At 37.0% G+C, this 25036-nt stretch overlaps 2 protein-coding genes across 2 annotated transcripts in view; both read right to left on the bottom strand.

The window, feature by feature from the left end:
- The window catches only part of LOC134673309 (uncharacterized), a 317469-nt gene that overhangs the window by 284197 nt on the left and 8236 nt on the right, over window positions 1–25036 (bottom strand). The window lies entirely within an intron of this gene.
- Window positions 445–24570, bottom strand: LOC134673597 (uncharacterized). The gene is made up of 19 exons (XM_063531597.1): window positions 24236–24570; window positions 23292–23504; window positions 22585–22780; window positions 22103–22178; window positions 21466–21677; window positions 21102–21186; window positions 20301–20355; window positions 19746–19986; window positions 15475–15681; window positions 15175–15250; window positions 12705–12907; window positions 12003–12087; window positions 11115–11169; window positions 10192–10409; window positions 8300–8363; window positions 7834–8052; window positions 6565–6791; window positions 3192–3246; window positions 445–679 (listed from the first exon to the last, which is right to left on the bottom strand). The coding sequence occupies exons 1-19, from the start codon at window positions 24511–24513 to the stop codon at window positions 445–447; spliced, it is 3000 nt and encodes a 999-aa protein (XP_063387667.1). The 5' UTR covers window positions 24514–24570.

Below are 25036 nucleotides of genomic sequence, written 5' to 3'. Positions count from 1 at the left end.
CGGTTATTCCTTTTATTGGATTATTATTTGTGTCTCAATTATCCCAAAGAAAAAGGATCGAAGTCTGTATCTTACTAATTTTAGGGATATGAATCAGGTGTCAATACACACAGCCCGGTTATAACTTTAAGATACTTTAATTTAATAGTTCTAGAAACGATATGGATTAGATGTGGCGTTTTTGTTTGAAGAGACGTCATGTCATTTGACAATCTAATCCATATCCTAAAGTTCGGATCGGGCCGTAAAGTAACGAAGATCAAATGAATAAAAAGACACACTGAAGCAAGAGAAAAATTTGGCATTATAGTTTTGACCATAACTGTGGTTATCATTTTCATATCTCATCTAACCTTTATGAACATGCGTTGGCTAGTTTATTGGAACTACCTATTTTACGTACTGTAAAAATCTAAAACTTATTCTCAATAAACAAATTTTATTTCAAATACGAAGACCTATCAAAATAATACAGTTGTGGGCTATAAAAAATACAGTTTTAAAGTTCTTGTGTCGATTAGCTCCATTAAACAAATGGATTCGGAGTTTGGTATCATTTTTTCGGTCCAGGAAAGGAAGTAAAGCATCCATTGTCGCCTCACACGTAGGCAAGATTTTCTCTTTCGGTAACGTAAACCCGTAGTAACCCTGATCGGGAAGCTCAATAGTTAGGGTGTATCTGAAAATAAAAGTAAAGTCATTTCATAATATTTACTATTTATTTATTTATTTATATGAGTGTCCTTCTTGCCCTAGTGATCCTTTTATCAATCCCACTATAAACCTGTCTGGAGGTATCGTCTTGGGTCGTCCCATTCGTTTTTCGTCAAGTTCTTAAATTAGTCCTATTCTGCTTTCGTCACTCATTCTACATTCGTCACAATCGTCGGTGGCTTTCAATGTAGAATGAGTGACGAAAGCAGAATAGGACTAATTTAAGAACTTGATGAAAAACGAATGGGACGACCCAAGACGATACCTGTCTGTCATATTTCGGTCACATCATGCGAAGAGAGGATAGTAATCTGGAAAAATTGGTCATTGTTGACAATACCGAAGGCAAGAGAACACGAGGCCGATCGCCAACACGTTGGTCTGACCAAATAAAGGAAGCCACCGCCTCTTCCAAGCTACATCAAGCATTCACAGTTTTAAATCAACTTTAAAAAAAGTTTATGCTCGAACACCAATTAAACGAAGAGTGCCTCAAACTTGAGACTAGCTATATTTAAGCACCCTTGACGCATTCCTAGTATTACTGCTTTTCGTCTCTTCTACAACCGCCACTCATTTTAACTGTCATATTAACTGTAATTTTAATTTTATTATATAATATTATAGTCATGTATGTATGTATGTATGTATGTATGTCACTTTATTGCACATAAACAGGTTTACATAAAATGGACAAAAACAAAACAAAAATAAAAATGTTATGTACAAAGGCGAACTTATCCCTAAAAGGGATCTCTTCCAGCTAACCTTTGAGAAAATGCGAAAGGATCAGATACTAACAGGTGAAAGACAATTTAATATGGACAAATATCACTATGAGAATTTTGGATACACATAAAGGACGACGAGAGCGAATAAGTACTTAAAGAAAAAGAAAAAAAAAACCAGTACTAGGTACATATTAATAAATAGTATAAATACGCATAAACTATAACATACCTATACATATATATACTTAGACATATACTTACATAAAATACACATATACATATATGTAGTCATAATGTGTTCTTTTATAATTTAGACGTAATAGTCCATGGCCCCGACGGAAGACCAGCGCTAGCCTTTAGGCTAGCACCTGCTGAGTCGGGACCATTTCGTGACCATGGTAGTATTACCTGTTGTTTTATCTATAAGTTTTGTCACGAATAAAAATATTCTATTCTATTCTATTCTATTCTAAGTAGTGAGGGCTACTTTGGACCGCAACCGATGAAGACAGATTGTTTATTTGAGGGGTTCCAGTGACCACGATCCTCAGTAATGAGGGACCGACCAGAGAGAGATAAACCTGTCTACAAAAATCTGAACTCTCTGTCTGTCTGTTCTGTCTGTAAATAAATTTGCATGTTTGTCGGCGAGATGTACTGAACATCGAAATATATTAAAAGAAAATGTTACCATCTAAATTGTTGGTACCATAATTCACGCAAATATACTATTTCTACAGACCTTGTTTGAGCTCGTGGCTACTCGGACAACTTTCTTAGTTTTTTTCCAAGCTTTTAGTATTTTTTCTGTGTTTTTAAGACCTACTAATATTATAAACGCAAAAGTAACTCTGTTACGTCTTCACGCTTAAACCGCTGAGCCGATTACAATGAAATTTGGTATGGAGATAATTTGAAGGTCGGGAAAGGACATAGGATAGTGTTATCAATCATATTTATTTTGTGGCAATTTATTATCTCTATGTCGTTCTGTTTTGTATAATCTTCTCTTCTGTGTTTCTGTGTTTTCTGTGTTTTTGTGTTTCTTACGAATAAATTATTTCCATTTTATCTATTTCTATCATTCCGCGTTGAAAAAGTAGACAGTAGAAGCTAGTACCTACTCAATATTATAGAATCAATTAGACTAGAATTTAAAAGTTAATATAATTTTTTGAATTGTCATTGATTCTATGCATTATTTAATGTTGACAAAAAAATTGTAAGTAAACCTTATCGCAAAGAGATAAGATCCACCAATGGTTAGCTAAGAGTGAATGTTTTTATTAGAAGATAAAGTTATTTGTAATTTTTTTTGACATATCTGGTACCCTGCTACCATGGTATAAATAAACACTATTACTACTACTACTACTTAATGGCGCAGCGGCCCAAAATGAGTATTGGCCTCCGACACGAGTACACGCCAGTTGTCTCGATCCTGTGTCATCTCCCGCCAGTTATCGGCATGGAGATGGGGCAAGTCCGCTTCAACCGCATCGCCCCAGCGATACCTGAGGGCCTACCGCGAACCATGTTCGACGTGTTGCCTCTCTGTCGCGCGTGTAAATTCGTACGTAAGTGTGACAGGGAGGCAGCACGTCGAACGTGGTTCGCGGTAGGCTCTCTGGGACGTCCGATCGGCCTCCGCCCTACCGAACGTCCCAGTTATGCCCTCTTAGCGCTGCGATCCTCCTCCATTCTCAAAACAAATAAACACTATTAGGTATACTAAGTAATACTCACGAGACATTTTTGGTTTTTTTCACCCAGTCACCACTTGTTCCAGAGGCAACGTAACCTGAAAAGTAACGATAATTATTATTATGACAAAGAGCACATGTTTTTCTTGACGGTAGGTAGGTTAAGACTACCGAGAGCATTTTACTAAGTTTCAGAGGAGGCAATTTCGACTGCGGGAACTTTCAACTAAACGAAATAAATGTATTCCATGTTTTACATTATAAAAGAAAAAAAAGTAAAAGATTTTTTTCGCTCTTAGGACATTCATGGCACTCTAGTTAATAATATAATATATTTCGATTAATAAGTAGTTAAAATTTCCCCTAGTCGACTTTGCCTAGTCCTCAGACGAAGATTTGCGAAATTTCAGATCAATTGGATACCTACCGAAATGCAGATAAATCTTTTACAAACAAAGGGGGAAAAAAAGTGAAAATACTTGCCCACTGTATCATAAGCAGTTCCTACGGAGTAATGAATATTATATTTTTGCAATGATCGTTTTGCTATCTGATCAGCATACTCTTTCTGAAACATTAAGTAGAGTTGGTCAAAATATTTTTTAATGCGTCATATATTTATTTATTACTCAAATAAGTGACACAGCATTACAAAAAAAACAAGGCACTGTGAAACTACAAAATAAGAATACAATAAAAAAAAACAAATAAAACTATGAATATAAATCAAATACGAATAAAACATCAGATTTGGGCGACGACATAACAGCGTGGCTCCATTGCGTCGTCTGACTTCTTCGTGACTCATTAATCGGTACTAGTCGACGATATAGATAAATACATACTTATAGACATATAAAACAACCTTGACTCAGGAACAAATGTCTATGTTTATCACACAAATAAATGCCCTTACCGGGATTCGAACCCGGGACCATCGGCTTCATAGGCAGGGTCACTACCCACTAGGCCAGACTGGTCGTCAATATTGTTCGATATTGATTATTGATCGATATTGTTATGGGAATCAGTAAGGCGTAATTCCAAAAGGGAGTATTACTGCAATATTCTGCCGTCAGAGTGCAGCACTAATGTGTTTAGTAAACCATACAGTAACTTATAAATACTAGGCCTTAAACAGTTTTTAGACAAGTTTTCACTGTGACATTGATGCATCAAGGCGGTTTGTTCACAAGTGGCCTATCGCGAAAATTGAAATTTCGTTATCTGCCTCTCTATCGCTCGAATTTAAGCAAGGGTGATAGAGAGGCAGAAACTGAACTTTCGATTGTCGTGTTTCATGCTAGGCAATTGATTAAGCAAGTGACGCCCTCTAGTGTTGCGTAATATTCCCTTTTGCAGTTTCATTCATCACCATCAATGAAACACAAAACGTTATGTTCAGGATATACAAGCAACACCATAATAACCCTGGGTTAGCCAACGTGCCACTCTCTATCACTTTTCCGTATTAGTGCGACAGAGACAGTTGAGTTTCGTTCGCTAAGAAGCGTAAACCATTGGCATATTGGGTTCTCACCCTGTTATGTTTTGCCCTTATCTCCTTTATCCTAAACCAGATAGAAGACACATCAAGGACTTAAGGTAGGTGATGGCAATAAGGATCATTTTATTTGACGCCCAGTTATTGAATAAATGGCGTACCTGGGGGCTGTCAGAATAAATGACACCATTTCCTTTTTTCGAAAAACCATAAATTTTTGGGTTATTTAGACTCACAATCCCGAGTAGTATTGAATGAGCCAAGAAAAAAGTGCCCCCAATTTTTCATACAAATTTCGGGTGTCATGTTTGTAATGGTCCATACAAGAAGTCTGCGAAAATACGATACAAAACTGAAGTTTTTTTGGGACACATTTTTTTTTAATTTAATAGTCCTGTGATTCTGAGAAGTAATGACCCAAAAGTAGATGGATTTTCGAAAAAAAAAATGGCACATTAAAAAAATTTAAAATGCACACCTACCTATTGCTGTTGACCCATTACTAAAGTTTTGAGGTTAATTTAACCTCGTGCCGCCCAATGTACATTTAGGATGTACAATCAGTTTCGATGGAATGTCAACCTTAATGAAAAACAAATTAGGCAGCATTACATTTGTCTTGTAAAATTTTCGAACAAATGAAATTCAACCCAATTGAATATACAATAAGATTCTAATTTCCTTGGCTATAATTTTGTATGGTGGGCGGCACGAGGTTAATCGATATATTTTGACAGCCACCTACGAAAAGTTAAAATGATATCTTTGCTTACCACTGTATCATAATTATCCATATGTTCTTTTGCAAATGTGTAAGGGATAATAATATACTGGCCATATGAATGAAAAGATATATAATATTCCACCGAATCGCTATGGTCGCTTATAAATGTTGCCAGTGCCGATGTTTCCGGTTCAGAGAAAGGTGCTTCACCACAATACTCTTCATCTTGTTTATTTTCCTTTGATGGGCAGAATTCTGTTTAGACATAATTATTATATATAGCAAATCAAGATACTTATTAAAATTATCAAACGGGAGGCGATGACAAAATTTATTTTATTTTTTTACATGGTCGGTGGCTGCCATTCCTCAACCCACTAACGGAGCGGCAGCTGACGTCCACGAGGGTTCATCATACACAGCCGTTAACGAGTACACGAGTTATCACCAAGGTTAGGTCATGGAAATTTGCTCTTGGCTCGCGGTCTATATACTTTACACTTCACTTTACTGGTATTCAACAATTGACTTTAGAGGATCACATGGGATTACAAAAATAAATTTAGAGGCTTGGGTCTTTCAATCAATCGTAAATTAAACTTACTTCCAAATGCGACACCAAAATTTCGATTCAAATCAACACCATACTTTCCACGGCAATTCTTTCTCCACAAACGATCCTAGAACAGAATACTGATATTATTTGTGATATGATATTACCCACACAAAGCGACATCTAGGACGGCTCAAGCACAACATCGGTGTGAGCGGCTCAGGGGTGTCGCTATCGAGAGGTGTGCGCCGCTTTCTACCCAGTGGCTGTTGACAGTTATTGTGCCAACTCGCGTGTTATGCATATTACACTTCCACCCCTGAAGCTTATAGCTCTAACGACTCTAGCTCTGGCCGGGCGGCTAAGGTAAGCCAGAGGCAGAGAAACCTGTCTCACCCACCCTCCTTGCGGGTAACAGAACTCCCCAGGAATACTCGGGTAACGAGAGGTCGCTAATAATCCCCAACAGCTCGCCACAAGCTGCCCTACGTTCACTGATTGCACCGGTAAAACCAGCGGACGGGTCATCACCTCCGCTTCGCCGGATATTACATACTATTATAGGGGAGACCGAGGTGAGTTTCAAAGATTTCAAAAAATCGACGAGGTCTCAACTCTCCTCTGCCACAACTCACCTCGGTCTTCCCTATTAACTAAATGAATGCTTACATCAGTTTGTGAATACGCATATCCATCAGGATTTAATAAAGGGATGAAAATCCATTTATACGAATTAGCTATCTGCTTCAATTCTTGATTAGTAGAGTTTTTAGAGTTTAGAATTGTATTTATCATGAAGGTTACAAATGCGGGTGATATCCATTCCCTAGCGTGGGAACCTCCTTCGACCATAACCACGGGTCTGAAAGAAAACAACTCCTCAAGCGAAACTTACTCAAGAGGTTTCTACTTCTACTTTTCTATTCACCGCGGTCATAATTTTTTTGTACTTAGATATCCACCTTTTTCACCAAGAGTAGATTTTAAGTACCAACTTTCGGTAAAACGTGGATATTAAGTATAATTTTAATTATATTTCCTTAACAATATTTGTATAATTTACTCGTAATAGTGATAATAATTTATTGCTTAAAAATAAAAGAAATTGTAAAAAAAAACAGCTTATCAAATTACCAATTATTATTTTTGACCTCTTTAACATTATAAACTGAAATAAAATATCATATCCTAAGAAAAAATGACCAAGGCCTTCAGTGCCCCAGGCTGGAACCCGCGTCCTGTGCTATCGCGGCAGGTGCCTGTGCCATTCGGCCACCGGGCCTCAGCGGCATAGGTCGAATGCACTTCTTAATTAAGGCTTATGGCGCCCCCTTGCTACCACTAAGGACGAACAGTATGGTTCGACCTTCTAAAGCCTATTTTTTTTATTCCGTAGACTAAAATTAAACCCAATGACCTTCGATCTGAATCCCTTAGTTTTCTAATGTTTTTTGTAGCTTATTATATAAACAGCAACGGCTTTAAGAAATGTAGTATCCCATATTTACTTCAAAGTTCATTGTCTTCGAGATATTTGGCATCAAAGATGAACACTTTTAGGCTAAAAGACTGGTTTTCTGGCCATAACTTTTGTGTTAATTAGTTTAAAATTAAAACCCTGGACACGTTTTTAGAGACGTCAAAGACAAACCCAAATATGTAGATTTCGTACATATAAGATCCTTCACTGCAAGCTAGATACAAAAATAGTTTTAGACAATGTTTAAAAAATTCATAAAAAAATAAGTAAGAATTTTATTCAAAATCCGATGGGTGGATGGATCGAAAAACCGATAACCGTTTGTCTTATAATTCTATCTGTATTGCAAAAAAAGGAGATACGATTCGAAACTTGTCAAAAAACGATGAAAACCTCGGGTAGCCCCTTAAATATTTCAGCTTACCTGTTAGTTTGACCAGATGCCCCTAATTCAATCTTGACAGCAAGTATATGCCTGTTTTGAATACTCTGTCCAATGCTTTGTATTCGTACTTCACGGGGATGTGCATCACTAAGATCTCTGAGCCAATTATAAATATCTTCTACACTGTAGTAGTTCTTCCAATCGAAAGATTCCATTCGTCGCCTAATATACGGCTTAATAGTTTGGTTATTGAAAGCACTGAAAACATCATTTACAAAATTAAGTTCTATAAAAACTACTTGACAGTCTATATCAGACAAATTAAAACGATTACAGAAAGGTCAGGTAGAAAGTAAGATCTTGAAATAATTGAGAGTACCTGACCAAATTTAAAGCTGGATAGAATGTCGCTTTTCTATTCTGAATGATAACACTTGTTGAGCCTCTTTATCAACTATTTACACTAACTATTGAGCTAGGTCAGTCTAAAGCACGATTAACTTACCTTTGCAGATCACGGATCAAAGTTACGAACTCAATGTCCATATCTCTAGTATCTCTTATAAGTTCTGCAAAATTTAAACGACTTAGACTGAACTCAACTGGTTTATCAACCAAGCTAGGCTTTCTCCAGAATGTGACATTGTAAAACGTATCCAACGCCTTGAAAAAATCCAATTCATGCTCGGATTTCGGAATTCCATGGACCAAAGAATAGTCTCTGTAAGATTTAGCGTTACATTTTGTCAGTAGCAGAAGCATAACAAACGTAACGTTCGCCAAGTTCATTGTCTCCTCAAATCCTTACACACATGTATTGTGCTGACCTATACAGTTAGGCTATTTAGCAAGAATGCATCAAAACTGAAAACGTAATATAAGAAGGTTTTAGTTTCCATAAAGGGTCTTCTGTTAATATTATTAAATTAGTTATTTTAACAACCAAAGATCTTAATGGTCATCATAATAGTCTACAAAGTCAAATTGACAAATGTAACAAATAACGTCAGTATTCGCAATGATCATGCTTCTGTCAAAATTCTAGACTTTTATTGTGACAGAAGAGGTCGCAACGATTTTGATAGCACACGCAGTGAAAGTGTTATTTATGGGTTCCCCTCTTCTGGCATAATATTGTCAGAAATACACTTCGCATAACATGTATCGCAGAAACACTTTTAGTAGAATGATAATTAGGCATGAATATTACTTTGCATTATTATTACAAAGCATACAATACATTTTGCAGCATATAATTTAGCAGAAGATTACTTTTGCAGACTTTGGTTTAGCATAATTTTATGTACCATAATCATATTAATCATCCTGCAGCAAACTTTCATTATGGCATAATGTTTTTCTACTTGCAGAAAAGTGGATTACGTTAAGTAAGAACTGTGACCCCCAAACAAAATTGAACCTGTGCCATATAAGAAGATCATGTTAGGTTGTAATAGAAATTGTAAAGTCCTCCTGTATAAAACGAACGGCTCCCAGAACAGTGGGTTAGGTTAGGTTAGAACTGCGACCTCATAGGTACAAAACGAACGGCCACCAGAAAAGTGGGTTAGGTTAGGTTAGAACTGCGACTTCATACAAAACGAACGGCCACCAGAAAAGTGGGTTAGGTTAGGTTGGGTTATCTGATTAACTTTAATGCATCTTGATAACTTTATGCTACCTAAATATTATGCAATACATTTATCTGCGAAATTAATACTCGTTTAAAAGACTATTACGATCATCAACAGTATGCCAAAATATATGGTTCTGGATGTTAAAACTATGCGAAATGATTGTATGCTAAATGATATATGGGAAAGGTAATTCTGCCAAACGACATTTCTGCCAAGTAACATTATGCAATACAAAAATATATCAAAAATCTTTCTGCAACACTATGCAACACATTAGTAAACCGTTATTTATAGATCATAATTTCATAGAAGTTTGATTGCTTCGCACGAGTTAACAAATTATACACCTAAACCTTTCTCAAAAATCACTCTATTGATAGATGAAAACCGCGTAAAAATCCGTTCAGCAGTTTTTGAGTTTATCGCGAACAAACACACAAACAGACAGACGCCGCGTGGGACTTTGTTTTATGGTGTAAGTACCTAGTGATTTGGTAGTGATATAGTGTTAGTCTTTTTAACAAACTTATATTATTATCAAAACGTTTTTATACAATACCTAGTGCAAAGAGTAGTATAATATTATATACCTAGAGCTAAAACAGGCAGTGACAAAAATGAATGAAAATAAAACAAATGCTATTCAATAGGTATAACTGTGTAATCCTGCACATTTACCAGAATCTGCTAAACATATACACAATCACATTACAAACAAATAAAATTCTTGAAAAGGCATAGTTCTCCAGAATAGCACTACCATCACCAAAAAAAAGAGGATCTTCTTCTTCTTCTTCTTCTCCTAACCTTCTGCCGTCACGGTTTAGTGTCAGTTTAGCATCTTCATCTTCGGGGCTTGGCGGATCTAGAAACGCTAACAAGCCATCCAGGGTGGCTTGGCAAGTGGGCAGGATGTGATCTATTGGCAATGCGAATCCAAACGCGCCTGTGTCTGGTAACATGATGGTTGCCACGTGGCTGAAAGCAGATTATTTTCACAATTTATGTGTTAGTGGCGATTATGGCATTCACCCCCCAAAAAAGGGGGAGGCCTATGTTCAGCAGTGGACGTCTTATGGCTGAGATGATGATGATGATGATGATGATGTGTTAGTACTGATGTGCAAGTTGTAGATTGATTCCAAAAATGTTGGTTATTTCTAGGAACTTATATTTTATAATTTTTTCTTATATTGGCGAGATTTTTTTTTTAAATTTTTGGAAGATTTCCATAAAATATATAAATTAGAGGTATAAGACAATTTTACCCAAATCGACATAGTCCCAGAGTAAGCTCAATAAGGCTCATGCTGTGGGTACCCAATAGAACAAAAGATGTACACGTGTAAACACGTGTTTCCTAGTATAAACTATTTTCCGAAACGCCTTGGAGATAACTAATTTTGCGGCGGTTTACAGTCGAACTTTATAGAGAAGACTAAGGCCCCCCCCCACATCTGGCGTCTTTCGAGCGTCGGCGTCTGTCGGCGTCGGTCCAGCGCTATGGAAAATGACGTCGCTGCGCAGTTGCGTCGACTCTGCGTCGACGTTGCGTCGACGTCGGCCATAGAATTGTAGACGCCGACGCTCGAAAGACGCCAGATGTGGGGGGGCCCTAAAATGTTGGCCAAACTAAAATAGAGTCTAATTATTAAGGTACTTCAAATATGATACTTTACTTACGGAACGTTAATTGCGTTTTTTACCCAGTCTGCACTTACTCCTGACGCTAAGTATCCTGAAAATATATAGGTACTATGTATTTATATGTATTTATAGGTACTATGTATGTATTCTGAAAATATATAGGTACTATGTAGTTGACAAAATAAAATAATATAATTAACTATTTATTATTTCAATGTATTTTTTGACGTTACAATCCTGAATTAATTTATGTTAAATAGCTGACATTCTATTAATTAATCGATAAGTTTAAATTATTATTATATCGCCTTAGAGACCTGTTTAATCAGTAAACTGCAAATATGCATGTATCTTACTATTGTGTGCCCTTACAATCCTTATGAACTGGCCTTTTAAATTGTAACACCTTATTATGTACAGTCACCTGCAATAATATGTTACTCTTCGAAGGCCGCAAAATTATGTGACACGCTCTTATGGCTCTAAAAATAAGATCGTGTCAGATATTTTTGCGGCCTTCGTTGTGTAACATATTATTGCCGGTGACTGTACATGACATTGCAATATTGAATAAATGACTAAATGACTAAATGATCCAAGCGTGGAAAGTAATCAATTACCAACTAGTGTCGATATTGTTAATTCTACTGCATAACGTTTTGTTCAAAAAAGAAATGGTTAAGTACATAGGTATATAATATACAAATGTACATAGGTATGTCTTATTGTAGTGGAACGTGGTGGAACTCTTACTTTATCCTCTAGCCGCCCAGAGACCTATAAAAAGGTATCCTGTTCCATTCTAATTTGAACTTTGTGTTGACAAAATAAAGTTTCATTTTGCTTGGCAAGGTTTGAAGTATGGGCGGCTAGAGGTTAAGTAACACGAAAAAACATTAGCATAAATAATATTTTATTGTTTACCTTGTGTATCAAAGTTAGTGCCAACTTTATATTGAATTTGATATTTTGTTAATAGTTTTAGAGCCATCGCATCAGCCAACTTTTTCTGAAAAAAATAAATACTTTTATCATAATTATTTAATACCTATAAACATGATAGGACTTTGTTAGCTGTGACTTATATAAACAGTAAAAAAAAATATTACGAAAAATTATTATATATTATATAAATTATTATATTTAACTTAAAATAAATACCAATCGGTACATGATTTTACTATAAATAGAGGTATGTATTGTTGAAAGGTGCGTAAACAAATTACATCATAAATAAAAAACCGGGCAAGTGCGAGTCGGACTCGCGCACGAAGGGTTCCGTACCATAATGCAAAAAAACAACGGTCACCCATCCAAGTACTGACCACTCCCGACGTTGCTTAACTTTGGTCAAAAATCACGTTTGTCGTATGGGAGCCCCATTTCAATTTTTATTTTATTCCGTTTTTAGTATTTGTTGTTATACCGGCAACAGAAATACATCATCTGTGAAAATTTCAACTGTCTAGCTATCACGGTTCGTGAGATACAGCCTGGTGACAGACGGACGGACGGACGGACAGCGAAGTCTTAGTAATAGGGTCGCGTTTTACCCTTTGGGTACGGAACCCTAAAAAAGCAACTTTGTTTTCAAATCTGTACTGAACTATTATGTACTATTCTTACCGTACTATTGTAATTATCTTCGTACATCTTAGAAAAGGAGTAAGGGAGTATGATATACTGTCCATAAGCATGAAAGGACAGATAGTACTCCAGTCTGAAACTGTTGTCCCTCACTAGCGTGGCCATAGCCGTTGATTCTGGTTCAGAAAAAGCTTCTCTGCCGCAGTATTCGTCATCTCTTTTATCCTTCTTAGCTCCCAGATCTGTGTGATAAAGATAAAACTGATAAATACACTGAGAGAAAAGGATAACAAAAACACACTTAGAATTACAAAAATAAACTTAATCCGGGGACAAGGAGAGTTAACTAATAGGAACAAATTGACTTTTGCAATTTCTATTAGTTCTTGCAATTTCTATTATCTGTTTGTTGAAATTAGATTTAGGATTACTGAACTGTTTGTAGAAATAAATAAACTTTACAGAAATAGTGAAACGACTATAATTATTACTAAACTTCATTTTTTCCCCCAGTACAGAACTGTTTTTTTAATTCCTAGTTTAGTTTACTAATGATTTTTCTCTCAGTGTATTCTGGTATAATATTAACTATCACTACACTATCTATTTGTGTGTTTGTTCGTGATAAATTCAAAAAAACCGGGCAAGGGCGAGTCGGACTCGCGCACGAAGGGTTCCGCACCATAACGCAAAAAAAAACCGAAAAAAATGCAAAAAGAAAACGGTCACCCATCCAAGTACTGACCACGCCCGACGTTGCTTAACTTTGGTCAAAAATCACGTTTGCTGTATGGGAGCCCCACTTAAATCTTTATTTTATTCTGTTTTTAGTATTTGTTGTTATAGCGGCAACAGAAATACATCATCTATGAAAATTTCAACTGTCTAGCTATCACGGTTCGTAAGATACAGCCTGGTGACAGACAGACGGACAGACGGACGGACGAACGGACGGACGGACAGCGAAATTTTAGTAATAGGGTCCCGTTTTACCCTTTGGGTACGGAACCCTAAACACTACTGAACAGATTTTTATGCAGTTTTCATCTGTCAATAGAGTGATTCTTGAGGAAGGTTAAGGTGTAATTTGTTAACCCGTGCGAAGCCGGGGCGGGGTATCGTCTTGGGTCGTCCCATTCGTTTTTCGTCAAGTTTTTAAATTAGTCCTATTCTGCTTTCGTCACTCATTCTACATTGAAAGCCACCAACGATTTTGACGAATGTAGAATGGGTGACGAAAGCAGAATAGGACTTATTTAAGAAATTGACGAAAAACGAATGGGACGACCCAAGACGATACCCGGGGCGGGTCGCTAGTTTTTATATGTAGTTTTGGTTAAGGGTTTTCTCGAAACACACTTGAAACAAAACAAGATATTAGTACTAGTTCCTATAGGTACAGTAAACCTCTACGAGCGCTTAGGTACATGCAAGTGGTATGTTTAAGGTTCCGTATCCAAAGGGTAAAACGGGATTATTACTAAGACTCCGCTGTCCGTCCGTCCGTCTGTCACCAGGCTGTATCTCACGAACGGAGATGACTCGACAGTTGAAATTTTCACAAATGATGTATTTCTGTTGCCGCTATAATAACGGACTTGCACTTGTCCGGTTTTTTATTATTGACTTCAAACAGTTCAAACCAATATTCTAATAATATTGGAATCATATCAGTTAGCTGTTATTACAGTAGACCAAAGACTGAATACCTTCACTGTAACTTTAGCGGCGTTAGTAGCCTTGACACCATTAAACTACAGCACACCCCACTAAAAAAGGTAGACAGCTTTAAATATCTTGGCTCAGTTATTAGCAGCGATGGATCTATAGATGCTGACATAACCCACCGAATAAACACAGGATGGATGAAGTGGAAGGAGCTGTCGGGTGTGCTGTGTGACAAAAGAATGCCGGTGCACATGAAGGGTAAAGTGTACAAGGCTGCAGTGCGTCCAGCTATGTTATATGGGGCGGAGTGTTGGCCTTTAAAGAAACAACAGGAAAATAAGCTGCACACTGCGGAAATGAGAATGCTGCGTTGGGCAGGTGGTGTGACATTACTGGATCGCGTACGAAACTTACACATACGAGGCAGTTTCAGAGTAAAACCTATCCCTGACAAACTGGAAGAAACCCGACTCAGATGGTATGGTCACGTCATGCGGCGACCACCTGACCACATGACACAGAAAGTGCTGCACATTTACCCACCGCCGTCGACGAGGCGAGGAAGACCCCGACAAACATGGATGGTCACTATAAATAGGGACTTAAATAAATCAAAAATACCAGCCCAGACGACCCGGGACAGACAGTCCTGGCGAAGAATTACTAGGAGAGCCGACCCCAAATGATGGGATTAAGGCTAGGAAGAAGAAGAAGAAGAAGATCAGTTAGCTGTTATTGGCCAGGGCGTCTCGCTCTCACAAATGTGCGGACAAGTTTGAGTAAACTGAACGCGCGAATTTCAATGATGTCAAGTGCACGTTCGAATTGGTCTGATACTTACTTCCAAATGAAATTCCGAAATTTCGGTTTAAATCGACACCATAACCACCACGACGATTTTTCTTCCACAATCGATCCTAAAATATAAATCGTATAAAATTTTAAAAGTTCTATACGAAAATATCGTAATGGTAAAAAAATATTAGTGTCACTAGTCTAGTAGTACTAGTACTGGTAATACTGGTATTACGTATTTACATAGTACAGTAGCACTAACTTAATGTTGCGCTGAATATAGTAGACTCTGAAAAAAAAAATACTTTTGTAAGTGGAGAATGGATTGTTACATCAAAATACATACTTGTGTTTGTGAATACACATATCCATCTGGGTTCATTACAGGAACGAGAAACCAGTCGTATATGGGTGCTACCACCTTCAACTCTTCGCTGTTGGTATTGTTAGCGTTTACTAAGGCGTGTATCATAAAGGTCACTACCATTGGGGATATCCACTCCCTTCCATGGCTTCCGCCTTCTATTATGACCTTCGGTCTGTGTGTGAAGATCTGAAGATAAAAAAAAGAATACTTGTTGAGCTCGTGTTGAAGTAGGATATTATATTTGGGAAGTGTTTTGAGTTAGGCCGCGACCGAGGAATAAATGTAGACTTAAACTTATTTAATGGTAAGAGAGTTGATTTTGTAAGTCTTGATTAGGGTCTAATTCTGTGATGATTAATCGTGATTAAATTAGATAAATACTAGTGATGTACCGACTATTGATTTGGCCGACTAGCCGACTAATCGGCGCTCGGATGGCCGATTAGTCGGCCGACTAGTCGGCTAGTCAGCCAGATCATTAATTTCGTCTAAGTTTGGTTCAGATGCACTCAAAATACAATCGTTCTACCCCTTTCGTCGCGCTATTCATCATATTGTATTATAGTAACGCTAAAAATATAAGTAATCAAATAAAAAAAACACTAAGGCTAGATTTCATACGACAACCCGACAATCGGACATAAGAAAGCGACCACACCGTCAATTTTTCGAACAAAAGTTATCGTAAGCACCCTAAATAGGAAGTTGGGTAAAATAGGTGAAAGTATTTGCTGTTTATTTCTTTTTGCCCTGTTTTTCTGTTTTTCTTATAAAGTGCCGAATAATCGGCCATTTTCGCCGACTAGTCGCCGACTAATCGCCGACTATAAATGTGGCCGAATAGTCGGCTTTCCCGACTAGTCGGCGACTAGCCGGTACATCCCTAATAAATACATCGCTAGAAATAGCGTTCACGTAAGTAAGGGTTGAACCACTAGGATGAAAACAAAATAATGTTCTCAGACCTAGTATGAATAAAATGAAGGTAGGTATTTATATAAAACTATTAAAAGTGGATTAGAATGTTTGTGAGTGTTCACCTTTTCTTGAAAATGTTATCTGTATCCAACTTTAGTTTAACAGCGAATATATCCCTATTCTCAAAAGTCTTTCCAATATGCAACAACTGAACCTTTTCTGGGTACGCAGCGCGAAGGTCTTTCAGCCAAGTGTAAATGTCGTTTAGACTATGATAGTTTTTCCACTTGAATGAATCCAAATGGTGCTTAAAATAATGTTTAATTATCTGTTCATCGAATGCACTGGAAAATAAGATTACAGGAAATTATTAACGTTTAGGTTGTTTTACTAGCGTTTAAGGTGTTTAAGTAACATCATTGAAGGGAAGTTGAGGCAAGGAGACGGGGGGAGGGGGGAGACCAAGGAGAACGTTCATAAATCAAGTAAAGGAAAAGCTCAACGTCGTGTCGTATCAGCCGGCCTAGCCAAGGTTACAATCGCTATCGCTTCGACAACGAAAAGCATCATGTCTCTCTATCACTCTTCCATATTAGCGCGACAGTGACAATTGCGTTTCGATCGCTACGGAGCGTAAGCGATTGGCATCTTGGCTACGCGGCCAGGTAGCCAAGGAGAAGGCAGATGACAGTGTAAAAGGGTTATACTCAAAATATGTAATTTTTCAGTATGGCCGAAAAACGTTTCTAACCGTGTTTTCTCTGCATTGTTTCTAAAAAAAATAGATTTTTGTTTTTAGTTTAGATAGTTTAAGTCATGAATTATAACTTGTCATTTAAATTAACCTGACTTTATGTGAAAGTAACGGAAATATTGCCTTTCAAAAACAACTTAATATCCCTTTTCACAAAAATGATGAATGTGTGAAAAGGTTAAACTGCACTTTCTCTAGTGTTGCTAAAATCTTTTTGAACTTTTGTGTTGTGTAAAGAAACCATTTTGGGAACTAAATATTGCATTTTTTTTAGATTGATGTTACAAAAAACAAACCAAAGAGAATAATATCAATGTAATTAAAGAGTGACTTAATATATTTAATTACTCTGTTGAAATTGTGAATGGTTACTGAACAGAGTAATGTTGTACTACTGTAGTAGTGTTGTACTGACAACAGGGCAGTTGTACTTGTTTGTCTTACTTCCCCATCTTTGTTTTTTTATTTTTTGTTTTTGTTGCACAATTATTTCATAATCAGCCTTTTAGATGTCTTTTATTCTACAGGACTTTCTTTTTGATATTTGACTTCCACCGTTTTGCACAACATTGACCAACAAAAAAAATTATATGGAAAGGAATCTAAGTGAACATTAACCATAATCATTAACTCAATTTAGCGAAACCAGATGGTGAAAAACGGTCAAAGTAAATTATTTATACCCCTTTACACATCATGACGTCTTAAAAAATGTTTGTGAATAATAAAAAAACTTAAGTTTTACCGTCATTCACGAACTAGACTCGGTAGTTGAAATAGATCTAAGTGAATTTTGATTTCTTTACACCGAATGTTTCTTGAAATGTAGTTTATTCATTAAGATTAAACTTTACTTTAACTATCGTTCGTAACACGATTCTTAAGTACCAATTTTTTAAACGAGATTATATAAAAATAAATCGTTTTGAACATAATGGTTAAGATTTTTGGCAAACTTAAACCCTTTTGCACAATCGATATCTCAGCAATTAGAAGTCGTAGGGCTGTGGGTGTCAGCACAAAAGATGTAGTTTCATGTAATAAACCTTGTACTGGCAAAATTTGTAATTTGGACAAACTCGAGTTTAACCCTTTTACACTGGAGGCACAGATATGATGATGATGATGATGAGGTTGTATAGAAAAGTTTAACAGATATTGTATAAATATTAGCGTTTTTAAAGTTAAATAAACATTTAAAAAACTTAAGATAGAATATAACTGGTAAGTAAGGAATTATTTACAAAGACAAAGATATCTTCGAAAGATCTCTTCCGCTAAATAAACGATATAAATATGTATATACAGCTGAAAAACTTTTCATCTACTTTTTTTTTTAATTTTAATCTATAATTGTTTGTAAAAGCATTTATTTACATACAATATATATACAGTGGTACAACTAAACGAAACTTTTTAGGTTTAGTTTACCTTTGCACATCTTCCATGATAGTCCTAAAGCGAATCTTCGTCCTGTATGTATCTATCATAAGTTCATCATAATTATAGGGACTAATAGAAAATTCAACAGGCCCCATAACTTTGCCAGGTCTCCTCCAATAGGTGACATTGTAGAGCTTAACCATATCGTTGAAGAATTTCAACTCGCGGTCATTCCGAGGCATACCGTGGAGCAGAGCAAAGTTCCTGTACGTTAATCCATTGCAAACAGATGCAATTGCTAAAACTGTGGTGATGTAATACATTTTTTACCCCGGAATAGACATTTCTACGTTGTTGGGCAATACATATTTTGTAAAATTACTACAAGAAATAGGAACTGTGACAGCGATTTTTAGAGAGTAGTTACCACAGAGTAAATTATTTGTACTTTATGTCAAAATAACGTGTCAAAAGATGATTGCGTACAAAAGAGTACCTATAGGTAGGACAGGTAGTATTTTTTTTTTTGGAAAGTGAAGAAAACTGTTATTGCCGTTATTGGGCATTTTCACTTAATTGAACACCTTCGTCAGTTTTGTAACGATTGCTAACCGGCCGTTAGCAATCGTTACAAAACCCATACATTTTAATGTCAAATCCCATACATTTTGTCAGGAATGTAACGGTTAGACGTCACTGAAACACGACTTAAGTCGCGCTTAACTTGTACAAGTTATTTAAATGTAAATGCCCTATTTGAGTTTACAAAAAAAAGATTTCAAAAGTTTAGGATTTATTAATCCTAAACTTTTGAAAGCATTTTGACTGAGGGCTATCTGAGAGCAGGTAGACTTTTGTAAAAAGTGCAAGTCTTAAGAAGTTTAAGTATTTAGAACCTTGGATTTTTTAAAGAAAACCTCTTATCTTGGTGCGCGGTCTAGAAATGCTAATTAAATTATATGATCCTCCTTAGATTCTCCTAATCCAGGTCACTAGTAGAAAGAAAGTTCTTTTTTATTAGTTTGGATAATTTGTTCATTGCCAGCATACGTAAAAATTGACCGTTTTATCGAAAATCCTCATTGTGTATGTAAAATAAGGTGATTTACATAGCGCTGTAGGTGAAGCGTACAGAAATGAATTAATATAGGCAACATGTAAATATTTTTATAATTTCATATCAATAATTTTATTTAAAACCGAAAAGCAATATAAGAAAAACATTTATCGAAAAGACCAATCCATTCAAAGTAGTCATAGCTTGGCCGTTGGGTTGGTCTTGATCGAGGTCATCTTGTCCTGACAGTTTGGTTCGCCGTGGTTTGAGGACCTCCATCAGTCCATCCATGGTTTCCAGGCATGTCTCCTTGATCTGGTTAGCCGGCAAGGCAAAGCCGTGTTTGCCAGTGTCGCGAAGCTCGAATACGTTCACGTACCTATAAATATTTCTTCAGTTAAGTAAGTAAAAGTTAAAATAAGAGCAAACCTTTGGAATGCCATATCCAAATCGATAAGACAATACATATAAAGCTTATAAGCATATTAAGTAGGTAGCATAGTGGTACCTGCTTCGATAGCGAACGTCATACCTACCTTTTGGTGTGCGATTTTGGCGATGCCGATGTCTATACGCACGGTACCCTAAGAATTCTAAGTAGTGATCGGACAAAAATTAAGAATGGATAAAATAAGGGCTACCGATAAATTATCAGAAGAATCCAACAGTTATATCAATTTATTGTTAACTCACGGGATTTGAAACGTTTTCTTGGCCCAACATGCACTTACACCAGCTGCCATATATCCTAAAACGAAGCAAACCAATGTTACATACGCCCGTAAATATAGTTAGGTACCTATTAAAAAAATACTCTTGAAATGTCCTAAAAAGTCGTATAGCAATAATATTCGTTTTATTAAATAAATTCAGTTGGTCAGGTCAAGGAAAATATATAATAATAAATATTGGTTTGTTAGATAGTCGTGTCAGCGAACGGTCTCATAGCGAAGAGTCTCGACCAACACCTAGAGAGACTCTCGCTGGGTGGCTGGATCAAGGGTGTCGGTAATTTTGGACACGGCGCGTATAGTACGTCGGTTCCTCACTCTGCGGCCCTGACCACCGGCAGCTTGGGCCCTGCCCCGCTGCCGGCGGCACCCTAGGTTAGGTTTTTTAGAATGTGTTTATATGTATTTTTTATTGTTTTGTAAGTGTTTTTATATTTTACTTTTATATTCATATTATAAATGACCTAGCCTAAGAAGAAAGATAAATAAATAAATATTGGTTAGACCAATAAAACCCAGCAACGATTTTCTTTAAAAATAACACTGGCACTGCGTGTGCTGTCAAAGTCGTTGCAGACTTGGCTTGGTCTAACTCTATACTTCTTCGACGTTGAGAGAATCAACTTTTCCTCGTTATTCGCTAATATGTTTTTGCCTCCCCTGGACTGCTATTAAACCCTGAGTTCATGTTATTTAAATGTACCAAACAAGCATTTATTTCGTAGTTCACATAGGTGCGTAAAAAACTATGTTTGTAACTTACCTACGGTATCAAATGCTGTCCCTACAGTGTATTCCGTCCCGTATCTCTTCTTTATACGTGCTGCTGCTATGTCTCCTATTTTTTTCTAAAATAAAAATACAACAGTAAGTTACTTTCTTTTTTAGTTTGTATGCAGTTTAGTTTACGTGCTATTTCCACATTTCCCACCGAACGGGCGGAATCGGAGCGCATTTCACATTTGTACGGCCGCAAGCCGGTCGACTTCTCGCGGACTCTGACGGCCCCGAACAGACTCAATTGCTTCTGTCATTACATAATGTATCCCTACTTGTATATGCACACTGAAATGCGCTTCGGCGCGGCCCGACTCCAGTCTGTCGGTGGGAATCATACCATGGCTTACCATTTCATTAAAATTTTCAAGGTGTTTCTTAGTATACGCATACGGTATGATGAAGAGCTGCCCATATGCATGGAATGATATATAATGGCTAATCGGCAAATGCTTGCTGGTGGATTGCATAAATCTTCTTATGTGTTGGGTTTCTGGTTCAGAAAACGCTTTAGGGCCGCAGTATTCTTCTGACTCTTTATCTGTTAATGTAACTCCAACGGCTAAAAAGTAGAAGTAAAAAAGTAGAATAATACATATAAGACGCAGCGGATTTTAAGGACGCTGAACGCCGTCCTGTTGGTCATCCTAAATATTGTTGGGCGGATAGAGTGGAGGCATATCTCCGAGAGCCCAGCGTCAGTGAAAGCTGGCGTGATACGGAGAGACCGAGCAAAGTGGCGTGCTCTTGTGCTGGAGGCCAAGACTCATTTTGGATCATCGCGACAGCCAAGTAAGTATTAATTTATAAGACTCATCGAAAGAATCCAGAATTATGAATGAATATCTGAGTACAAATAGTAAGTCAGTGGTTGAAATGTTGACTGGATATTATACATATTATAGTCGTTTACCTTAATTACTGGGGTTAAAGTTTTAGAGTATTTCCAGTCAATATATTACTAAACACGATTAATTAAGATCTTACTTCCAAAAGCCGCATCAAAGTTTCGGTTCAGATCGACACCATGACCACCACGGCGATTTTTCCTCCACATACGATCCTGTGTTAATAAGGGAAGATAATAATGGCTTACTTATGATTGTAATTCATATTTAACAACTTTAAACGGAAAAACTGTTCATCATTTAGTCAAATTTTAATTGGTCAGATGTATAGTGCGACACAAAATAGTAGAAATTAAATAAAATGGAACTAAAAATTCCATAATAAATTGTTGCCATGTTTAAGCATTTTACGTCAAAAATGTGACAGTTACGTAGGATGTGGTGTCTGTCCTCAATAATTTTCTACATTTCTAGTCGGACTATAAAAACAGCATACTTATCTATTTTTAAAATTTCTATATTGATTAGATTATGTAAGTAATTCAGTATGACCTAGACATTAAAATTCTTCTTGTGAAGTGCAGTAAAAAAGGATGCCATGTAAAACCTGTACATGCTTACCGTTGTGTGCGAATATTCGTAGCCATCTATATTAAATATTGGAATGATAAACCATTCGTAGTTATAAGCGATATCTTTCAGTTTTTGATCCCTCAAACCGTTACGGGCATGGATCAGTTCACTGATAATATACGTGACCATGGCCGTCCCTATCCACTCCCGCGCATGTATGCCGCCTTCAATGACAACTTTGGACCTGGAGTGAAAAAAAAGCTAATCGCAAATTTGAAAGGCGAGAAAAGTCACAGCATACAGAAAGTGAACATAAAGTTTTTACAAATATCAATGCATAATGTGCGTTATATTATGGTTTTGTTTTATAATTTTCATTACAGGTCAATGTTAGATAGATACTATATGAGGAACTTTAAAATAGTACCTTTAAGTAGCAATGACTATATTTTTTTCTTAGATTCTGTTACCTTTTAAAAACAAGTATATTTGTTAAGTTCTGTTTTTGGTTGATCAAATTTTTTGTGTTGTTATTCTGTTCCGTAGTCCAAAGGACAATAGTTTGCTAGAATAAATGTGGAATCTCATTCTACTAAAAAACTTATCAAATGGCTGATTATGAGTCTACCACAAAAATGCATGTATGGTAAATTTAAATAGGTATGTACCATATGGGTTTTAAGAGTTGACCAGGAGAACTTAATTATGGCAATAAGTAACACTAAAAAGTTTATACACCCATTAAAGTCTCTAACCTTCTTTTAGATCCTTTAAAGATGATCTTCATGCACATAATATCCCTGCCTTCGAGTGACTTTCCGATGCTGAACAAGCTGATTTCATGTGGGTACTGTGTTTTTAGATCCATCATCCAGTTGACTATATCATTTGCACGATAATAGCTGTTAAAGTTAAATGATTTGGTGTTGCGCCTACTGTACGTGTTCACAGTTTGATTGTCGAGCGCGCTGTGAAATAAATAACAATAAATCAATTAAAATTATGGGTGATTAACGGAAGAACATTCCGAATCAATGGATTTCCCCAAACATCTTACAATTTTGGGTCAATCTCTAAAAGTCTCATTCCACTGGCTATCTTCTTCTTCTTGTTCGGGACACTCTTGACAGACACGACAGCGGTCGTGGTCATCATTGGAAGTCTCCCTTTGTGACACGTTTCACGGCTCGCCTCCACTCCTCCCTGACGGCTGCGTGTCCACTGCCTATACCTATTCGCAAATTCCCAGGAAATTCAGCTTTATTTGCATCTTATTTTTGGTGACGATATAACTAGTGCCAAGTTCCATTTACAGCCAAAACAGCTTTGCGGATTCTCTTGGGAATTTGCGAATATGTATAGCCAGGGGAATGAGAATCCAGGGGAATTTGAGTAGAATGACCCATTTAAAGTAAACTTTAAAGAGCATTACATATTTACTGCAAGTGAAATGTGTGCTTGTGTTCTCTGTTCGTTGGCGCTTTTATCGCAATCGACTACAAGCGTAACGGCTCGGCCACGACATTGCGCGACTGGCGACGGCGGTGGTGGCAACCATAGGCTGGAGCGAGATACGGCGCACCTTTCGTTCCCACCTATGGTTGCCGCCGTCACGGCGTCGCCAAGGTCGTGGCCGAGACGTTATACGTAGCTCGCGCTGGCAGTGAATAAGAAGAACTCCATAACCAAAATTACTCACCTCTGAATGTCACTATGTAGTATTTCCAAGGGAATGTTCTTATCCCTAGCTTCGGACTTCACTATTTCGGCATGGTCAGGATTTATGATGAAGTCAACAGGCCTGTTGACCAAACCTGGTGGCTGCCACACGTTCACATCGTAATTCTTCGTTACGTTTTTGAAAAATTCTAAATGTTCTTCGCTACCCGGCAAACCCCGCAACAGCATGAATCCATCGTATCTTTTACCTTCACACAAGCTTAGCGCAAGAAGTGTAATAATTAAATTAAAAATCATTATAAGTTACAAAAAATATTACATCAGTGTTATTGTCAAAAGACACATCGTACAACCGTAGCCCAATAGATTCAGGCATACTTTTGAAAGTTTACAAAACAATCTATATTTCAGTCAGTATTTTCAACAGATATACAGAATATCCTATATAGTTTGCAATTGAGCTTCGAGGAATTCTACCTCGCCTGCCCCGCCTCCTACAGCTTTCCCACTAGTATAATATAGGTGACGGGGGCTAAGTACTTAGACTCGATCACCTTCTTGGCCCCCGAATTCACGGATTTCATGAGGAATTTTTAGGTAATAGTTCTATTTAGTCAGTATACATCACACTGCTGGGCAAAGCCCTCCTCTCGTAGACCGGTGAAAAAAAAATTGCCACTTAAAATTCAATTTGTTTTTGTTAAAAAAAGGATTAGTCTGAAACGTCAATGACATGGAACACCCTTGCCGTTTAAAAAACACTATTAGACTATATGAAGGATATGGATAGGATAGATAAATCATTTATTAGTGGATTCCA

The sequence above is a fragment of the Cydia fagiglandana genome, chromosome 18 (genome assembly GCF_963556715.1).
Source record: "Cydia fagiglandana chromosome 18, ilCydFagi1.1, whole genome shotgun sequence".
Classification (NCBI taxonomy): Eukaryota; Metazoa; Arthropoda; class Insecta; order Lepidoptera; family Tortricidae; genus Cydia; species Cydia fagiglandana.
Note: the sequence above shows the minus strand (reverse complement) of the source record. Positions and strands in the feature narration are given on the sequence as shown.